General features: G+C 33.6%; 1 protein-coding gene across 4 annotated transcripts; it reads left to right on the top strand.

Annotated features, from left to right (window-relative positions):
• The first annotated feature begins 640 nt into the window (after positions 1–640).
• Positions 641–8,303, top strand: LOC145000388 (Tetratricopeptide repeat (TPR)-like superfamily protein). 4 transcript variants are annotated; one of them, XM_078959606.1, is made up of 27 exons: positions 641–968; positions 1,325–1,419; positions 1,582–1,681; positions 1,780–1,884; positions 1,968–2,130; positions 2,225–2,345; positions 2,432–2,494; positions 2,577–2,657; positions 2,784–2,878; positions 2,955–3,105; positions 3,181–3,267; positions 3,334–3,453; positions 3,548–3,676; positions 3,954–4,051; positions 4,141–4,264; positions 4,362–4,469; positions 5,278–5,419; positions 5,562–5,666; positions 5,763–5,878; positions 5,952–6,134; positions 6,225–6,335; positions 6,428–6,592; positions 6,670–6,828; positions 6,904–7,134; positions 7,222–7,356; positions 7,432–7,532; positions 7,608–8,303. In XM_078959606.1, exons 1-27 carry the CDS (start codon positions 806–808, stop codon positions 8,095–8,097), a joined length of 3,741 nt encoding a protein of 1,246 aa, XP_078815732.1. In that variant the 5' UTR covers positions 641–805; the 3' UTR covers positions 8,098–8,303. The 4 variants fall into 4 exon arrangements, with proteins under 4 accessions (XP_078815732.1, XP_078815733.1, XP_078815731.1 ...); XM_078959607.1 differs by having other exon boundaries at positions 642–968; positions 2,967–3,105; positions 7,426–7,532; XM_078959605.1 differs by having other exon boundaries at positions 642–968; positions 7,426–7,532.
• The last annotated feature ends 347 nt before the right edge of the window (positions 8,304–8,650 follow it).

Genomic DNA, 8,650 nt, shown 5'->3' with positions numbered 1-8,650 from the left:
TGTTTTGATGATTGTAAAAATGAAAAAATTGGTTTTGAAATTTATATCGTTACATATTTTTTGTTAGATTGCACGGGATCTCCGAAATCTTACGGTCAGCCCTGAAAATACTACATTAACAGTTAAAAAATTATATACTAAAATTTAATAAAAGAGATAAAAGGAAGAAGTTGTGCAATATGTGATTAAAAAAATATGTAATTAACACAAAAATGATATGTAAATAAACTTTAACTTCCGTTTTTTTAGACCAGTCTTAGATCGGTATTGACTGGTTTTGTGTCGTTCTCAGAACGGTACGATCTTTTTTTGGATGGATTTTGGGACGATCCTTTCTTTATTTGGACCGATTCCGGATGGTTTCGGGCTGATCCGTTTTTTTTTTTCTCGATCTGATCTCATTTTAGATCGGTTTGGTCCCGATTATTTTCGGGTCCATTCCAAATCGGTGTTTCTGTTCATGTCTTTAGTAACTTACACATGGACTGAAACAATAATGAGGCTTTATTAAAAATTTCGTGAAAAAAGATCGTTGGGCTTAACCTGAAAGAGTGGATTATATTCATTTTCTTACTAGACTGAACTCAAGGCCTGATTCTATAGCATGGATCTGCAGGCTAAAGCCTTCGATTGGGCCATCGTCGGATCGTCGTTAGCTTACTCGACAAGCACTTTCCGCCTGGGAGAAAAACTCTGCGGGCACGATTGATCGAGCTCTGTGGTTCGGAGTTCTAACGACTGAAACAAGATCTGCCGGAATCCGGTAATAGAGTTGACTCGTTCGAGTTTTCTTCACCACCGTAACATGGCGGATCCGGCGTACTCTGCCCTCAGAAAAATACTACTGGACGAGATCACGCCGGTGGTCATGGTGCTCCCTACGCCACTAGTAGAAGAACGATGCCAAAAAAATGGACTCTCATTTGTCCAAATGCTCACTCCGTTTTGCGTATTCAACAATATTGATGGTGAAACATACACACTTTACATAATTTTCTCATTTATATGCTTGTATTTCATATAAGAACTATTGGTATTTCACGCACACAAACGTTGATGATCGATTCTATTCTGCCGTTTGTGTGTTTTTCTTGGGGTTTCTGAGTTAATGAAGGGGTTATGTTGAAATCACTATGAACTCGGCGTGAACAATAAACTGTGAGTAGAGTATTGAAGAACATAGAGAATGTAATTCGAGGAGCAAAAACCATCTGATTATGTTGGATGTGATGTCGTCTCTTGAATAATCTTACATTTCACTTCAATTTCGGCTTTATCCTTTATTTGCCAGTGTCCTTAGTCTATACTTGTCATTGCTTTGCAGTCCCTGTTCGTACAGCTAGTGATCAACCCTACAGGCTGCAGAAGTTCAAATTGCGAATGTTCTATGCATCAGATGTTAGGCAACAAAATGTTGAGGTATAAATTTGTCTGTTTACATGTTCACAACATTCATCACATCTCACAATTCTCTCATATTAAGCAACTTGTTTACTTCCCAATTTATCCATGTAGTGTTAGCTGTTTGATTTAAAACCTTTGAGCAGTTTTTTCTGAGAAATGTTTTTTTCATTCAAGTAGGTGACAAAGGAGCGGTTAAAACAGGTTATTACTGATGCAGGAAACAACGAGGATTCAGACTTGTACTTAGATCCATCACCTATAGAAAGTATACCCATCTGTAAGTTTTTCATCTAATTATACTGTGTGAAAGTGTCCACAGAATTCCAAGAGTTTAAATTTATCATTTTTAAATTATTCATTTACTTGCCCCTTCAGCTTCTCAACATGATTTTATACCAACATGGTTCCAATTTTTCAATAAAGAACTTGTACGCAGTGTATCCTTTTCAGATCATGAAGCCTTTGATCATCCTGTTGCATGTAAGTTTTTTAAAGTGCATTGTTTCTCATTTCCCCGTTTAAATTACATGACTTTAAATCTTTAATTATAATGAAATTTTCAGGCCTTTTGGTTGTTTCTTCAAATGACAAGGATCCTATCAACAAGTTTGTGGAACTTTTTAACATGAACCAATTACCTCCCCTTCTTAATGATGGTGCAATGGATCCAAAGATTCCAAAAGTTTTTGTTTTGGTCCATGATAACCAAGATGGATCACCAGAAAGGTTTTTTTTTTTTTCACTCCTTAATTATCAAATTTTATTATGATGTAGAAAGAATTGAATATAAATTTGAATTTCATAATTGCATGTGATACAGAGCAACAAAGATATTGGCAGAAATGAGAAACACATTTGGGGCAAATGATTGTCGTTTACTTTGTATTAACTCCTTGCAAGGTGAAGCACTTGATCATGAACCAAATCCATGGGAATTTTATGTAAGTTAAATTCATATTTTCATGTGATAAAATTTGTTTCCATTTATTATAAAGTAAAACTTGAATGAATTGAAATATTTTGACAGATGCCTAATGCTTCTCCTGATCAGCATCTTGGTCGTTTACTCAACAAAGAGGATGTGGATGAGGTTATTTCTGGAAAAAAAAGAAATTTATTTAATGCTATATAATAATATAACTAACTCTTTTAACCTTTTTTAATTGCAACAGTTGAAGGATTTTGTTCGTGATCTATCATCCAAAGATATTATTCCTAACATGGAGCAAAGAATACGTGTTCTAAATCAGCAGGTTGTTTTTCTGTAGATATTTATGACAAATTCTAGTTCCTTTGACAAATTCCATTTTTTTTAATTCAAAAATATTACATTTACTCTGAGATTAATTACTATTCTTAATTCCAAATCACTGTTATAGGTTTCTGCAACAAGAAAAGGTTTCAGAAACCAAATAAAGAACTTATGGTGGAGAAAAGGAAAAGAAGATGCCCCTGAGAATCAGAGTGTTAACATGTATGTCTTTTCCTTTAATAGTGAAGAACACATATTAATGTTCTTCATTTCTTATTTTTTTTGTTAATGTTTAAAGGTACACTTTCAGCTCTATTGAATCTCAAATAAGGGTATTGGGTGATTATGCCTTCATGTTACGAGATTATGAACTTGCTTTATCAAATTATCGCCTTCTATCCACTGATTACAAGCTTGACAAAGCATGGAAACGATATGCAGGTGTACAGGTAGATATAGCTATGATTGTGTATTTCCAGAAATACCCTTCTGCTCCTTAAACTCATACTTATTAATATCTTCAGGAAATGATGGGATTAACATACTTCATGTTGAATCAATCAAAAAAAGATGCTGAATATTGCATGGAAAACGCCTTCACCACTTATTTAGTAAGCCCCATATTTCTTTAAATAATTATTTGTTATATAATTTATTTATTTGTTTATTTTATTCAGAGAATTGGGACATCAGGGAAGGGAAATGCCACACGTTGTGGTCTTTGGTGGGTTGAAATGTTGAAGGCAAGTGGTCAATATAAAGAGGCTGCTGGTGTTTACTTTCGTATCTCTGGTGAGGTAATAATAATTAATTAATTAATTACTTCTCTTTTGTGAATAAAAATAGTCTTTTGTAAGATTTAAAAAAAAAAAAAACTTTAATTTTGTATAGGAACCTCTTCATTCAGCTGTGATGCTTGAACAAGCATCTTACTGCTACCTTTTAGCCAAACCAATTATGTTAAGAAAGTATGGATTTCATCTCATTCTTTCTGGTGATCTTTACAAGAAATGTGATCAGGTATTTCAAATTTTGTTACTGAATCATATCTTAATTCTTTAATAGATAATATATGAATGATTTATCTATCTATTTCTTTAGAGTAATATTACATTTTTGGTCCCTGAGAGTATCTTGCTTTATCACTTTTGGTCCTTATTTGAGTTTTGTAACGTTTTTGGTCCTTGATTGAAAATAGTCACTTTACTTGGAAACAGGGACTGAAAATGTTACAAGAACCTCAACTAAGGACCAAAATTGTAATTTCCTTTTTTTTGTGTGTGCCTTTATGTATCAGATAAAACATGCAATTCGTGCATACAGAAATGCCCTTTCTGTTTTCAAAGGAACAACATGGAGTCATATTCGGGATCATGTCCATTTTCATATAGGACAGTAAGTTTCTAACTTGGTTATTAAAAGGTCAATAAAATAGGCCGGATTCGTTGAAATTACGTTATTACCCCTCTCTTCCTTGGACGCAGGTGGTATGCTTTTCTTGGAAGGTTTGATGTGGCGATGAAACATATGTTGGAAATTGTGGCTTGTAGTCATCAATCAAAGCCAATGCAAGAGTTATTTATGAAAAACTTTTTCCAGATTCTACAGGTTAGTATTGTTGATATTGACTTTTATTTTTTCAATCTCATTATTATTATACAGTTTATCACACAAGTTTAATAAATAAACTTTTTGTTTTTTCTAGAAAACTGGCAAAACATATAAAATTTCACGACTTCAGTTGCCGATTGTGAATATAAATTCACTGAATATTGTTTCTGAAGATCATCGCACTTATGGATCACCTGCTGCTGTAAGTTCATTCATCTCTCACACTCACACTCACACTCACACTCTTGCTTATTAAAATAAATACAATAATAATTAATAAACTTAAAAACAAAAAATCCATGTCAACAATTGGTTATCAGTCATTTTTTCATGTAAATGGAATTGATGGAACCGAAAACATAAGTTGAGGGACTTTAACAGTAAAAAATGTTTCTGAGGGACTAAAGTTAACATTTTTGATAATTGGTTAATAACTGAAGTAATTTGAAGTATTTAACTAATTTTGAAATATTTAAGAAACAGCAAAAGTTGTGAAGGATTAGTTATCTAAAGTAAGAGTAAATTACTGAAATCGTCCCTATGGTTTGGTCAAAATTGCACGTTTGGTCCCTAACTTTTTTTTTTGCACTCGGATCGTCCCTGTGGTTTGATTTTGTTGCGTTTTTCGTCCCTATGGTTTGGTAAAAGTTGCATGTTTGGTCCCTAACTTTATGTATGCAAGGGACGAAAAATGCAACAAAATCAAACCATAGGGACGAACCGAGTGCAAAAAAAAGTTAGGGACCAAATGTGCAATTTTGACTAAACCACAGGGACGATTTCAGTAATTTACTCCTAAAGTAATGGTTTTTTGAAATGAATTGTTCTCAAAAACAATATAATTATCATTTCTACAATAAAAGGTAACTTTTATTCTATTATTTGATTATTGAGGAAGAAAAAAAAAGGACTCATTTGTTTTTTCCTCAAAAAAGATTGTAATAAGTATGTAATGCTTGAAGTTATGATAAATTGTTACAATTTTGTATTTTTTGTTGTTGATGACACAGGTGAGTGTTAAAGAAAGTATTTGGCAATCTTTGGAAGAAGAAATGGTTCCATCATTAACTAATGCTAAAACGACATGGTTGGATTTACAATCAAAGCTTCTCCCAAATAAACTCAAACAATCAAATGTCTGTGTTGCAGGAGGTATGAATTTCAGGTGATCAATTCTAGTTGTAAAATTTTTATCCCACAAAAAATAAAAAATTAACATAACATAATAAACTCTACTTACACTATCAAAACAAGCCACTAATAATATATCATATGCTGCTTCTTCTACTTGCAGAAGCACTTAAGGTGGAAATTGCCTTCAAAAACCCTCTCCAACTCTCTATTCCCATTTACAGTGTTACCCTAATGTGTGAATATTCACCAAACGAGACTATACCTGGTAACTTCATTATTTTTTAAAATATGAATTTATACTAATCTGTAAAGATTAATCATTTAATAACAATATTATTATTATTATTATTTCACTTCTCAGATGCAAACAACTCATCTGTAGATCAAAGTATTGAAGACGAAAAAACAACCTCAGACGCATCTCTTTTTACATTATCCGAGGTCGATATAACATTGACAGGTGGCGAAACCACACTGGTGAGTTTGAGTTTGACTTTCCAGTTGACCATTTTATTTATTTATTTATTTATTTATTTATGACTTTTTTCAGGCTCAACTAAGTGTTACACCTAGAAAAGAAGGCCGGTTAAAAGTAACTGGTGTGAGTTGGAAGTTATCTGATTCAATGGTTGGATTTTACGCTTTTGAACCGGATTTAATAAAAAAAAGAATTTCTAAAGGAAGAAGGAAAGCTAAACAGAATACAAATAAACTTGAATTTTTGGTTATCAAGGTTCATACTCTCTCTCATTTTTTAAATTATGTAAATTGAAACCACATTGCTGTTTTTAATTTTTAATTTTTAAAATTTTTCTAATTCCAGAGTCTACCCAGACTTGAGGGTATTATTAATAACCTCCCAAGTACAGTTTATACTGGAAATTTGCAACGCCTTTCACTCGAACTAAGAAACTCTTCAGAGATTCCTGTGAAGGTATATATGCTTTCAATATTATTTACCTGATTTCCATGAAAAGTTTCCCTCTTATTTTCTATTAATTAATTTCTTTCTCCTTCTAATGGCAGAATCTAAAGATGAAGATCAGTCATCCTAGGTTTCTAAACATAGGAAACCCTGAAAAATCAGATGTCAACTTTCCCTCTTGTTTGGAGAAAGAAAAAACACCTTCACAAAAAGACGCAGATCTCGACACCACTAAGAAATCCGACACCATATTCCATTTCCCCGAGGTCAGTTTCGTCATTTCTCCAAAACTTTATCCACATTTTTTTTTTCTCATCTATAATTGATTTTATTTTATTTCTAGGATACAATAATTCACAAGGAAACTCCCTTTGTTCTACCTCTTTGGTTTCGAGCAGCAACTCCTGGAAACGTGTCTTTATATCTAACAATATATTACGAAGTTGAAGACAAATCTACTGCCATGCGATATCGCACTTTGCGTACACATCATATTTTGGAGGTGAATATAAAACAAATTTTATTTAATTAAATTGCGTTGGATTTTGCAACGATAAATAAAATCATTCTTTTATAGGTGCTACCATCTTTGGATGTGTCATTCAATATCAGCCCATGTCCATCAAGATTACAAGAATACATCGTCCGAATGGATGTTATCAACAAAGGCTTAAAAAGTCTAAAGCTTCGTCAATTATCATCCGTTGGATCCGAATGGCAAATCTCCTTGATCGAATCCATTCAAGACATCATCCCTTCCGGAAACTTAGCATCCGGTCAATCTCTTTCTTGCTTTCTTAAACTCAAGGTGATTAATTAATCATATTATATTATATTACCTTTTACTCTTTCCTATAACACCAACATATTTTTAATTCTTTATTTCTTTCTACAGAATGCGAAAACAACAGAAACCGCTACAGATGTCTGGTTAGGCCGCATCGGCAGTGAAGCCGTATTCGACACACAGCGAGCACCGCTCGTTAATTTCCACCATTACGAACAACTCCATCAAAAAACATCACGCAAGGTTCGATAATTCCTTCACATAAATCACAAAATTACGAAATTACCCTTTGACTTTTCACGAACGTATCAGGAACAGGAAAGCACAGTCGACTTCATGTTGATCTCCGAGATGGAAGAAGAAACCGAAAACAAAAACGAACCTCCACAAATCTTCTCGCATCATGCCTGTCATTGCAGGCAAGTCCGCAATTTCGAAAATCTATATTTTCCTACAATATTTTAATTTTTATTTTCGATATTGTGGTACTGCAGTGTGGCAACGAAGAGACCGATATGGTGGTTATTGGAAGGGCCACGGATTATTCATTATAACTTGGCGAATTCCTTCTGCGAAACGAAACTCAAAATGACGCTTCACAATTCTTCGACTTTTTCAGCCTTTGTTCGTATCAATACCTTTGATTCTCCTCCCGGAAGCAGCTCGTCTGGTAACAAAGTCGGGTGGCATGATATGACTAGTCCGCCGATTGAAATTAGGGTTCCACCGCCGGAGTCGGGGAAAGTGGTGGTGCTAGAGTCGGTGCCGCCTTTCATTTGGACTGGGTTGAGTACGACTCATGTGAAACTGGAACCGAATTCGACGATTGAGATCGGTTTACTGGTGGCAACGTTTGCTCCGGGGACTTATGATCTGTCGAATTACACGTTGCATTGGAATCTTGTGGGGTGTGATGATGTGAGGGAGAAGGAAGGGGTGTGTGGAGGGCATCCGTTTTATTTGACCATATTGCGAGAGGAGTGAGTGAGTGACGTTTTTTTTTTTAATTAAAATGTTTTTTGTGTACTAATGATCGATTGTAAAATTTGTTGTTTTAAATGTGTTTATAGAACAAAATAGAAAAAAGGTCGATTTAAATGGAAGGAATCAGATGAGATTTTTTTATTATTATGAGTTAATAAGAACAATGAAATGTTTCTAGAGATAGAGCTTGAAGTTTTTGAGGTTTATTTTGGTTCAACATCTATGAGCTACCATTTTTTACATTTGTCTCTAGACATCTGTGTTGCATACAGAAAGAAAGTAATACGTCTTAAGATTTTATTCTATTGTTTTTATCAATATCAAGTATCAATGTATCATTCAACCATGAATAGAGATTATCTTATTAAATAATTTCTAGCATAAGGTAATTTATAAATTTCACATTTTTTTTTTTGGTTTTTGAAAAATCTTTTATTTATTGGTAAACACGTTATTACACATTGGAACATACAAAGTTTCTTTTAGTTTGTTGGCACATGTGGTTGGTTCCATAGGGAATATCGTGCCCTTTTTTAAACACAAATTATTATTA

The sequence above is a fragment of the Lactuca saligna genome, chromosome 6 (assembly GCF_052625555.1).
Source record: "Lactuca saligna cultivar CGN05327 chromosome 6, ASM5262555v1, whole genome shotgun sequence".
In the NCBI taxonomy this organism is placed as follows: Eukaryota; Viridiplantae; Streptophyta; class Magnoliopsida; order Asterales; family Asteraceae; genus Lactuca; species Lactuca saligna.
Note: the sequence above shows the minus strand (reverse complement) of the source record. Positions and strands in the feature narration are given on the sequence as shown.

Excerpts from the sequence above, each read along its gene's own strand:
- LOC145000388 (XM_078959605.1), top strand. The coding sequence starts at position 806 with ATGGCGGATCCGGCGTACTCTGCCCTCAGAAAAATACTACTGGACGAG. Across the intron at positions 3,268-3,333 it reads ACGCCTTCACCACTTATTTA|AGAATTGGGACATCAGGGAA; the intron begins GTAAGCCCCATA and ends TATTTTATTCAG. Across the intron at positions 4,470-5,277 it reads CTTATGGATCACCTGCTGCT|GTGAGTGTTAAAGAAAGTAT; the intron begins GTAAGTTCATTC and ends TTGATGACACAG.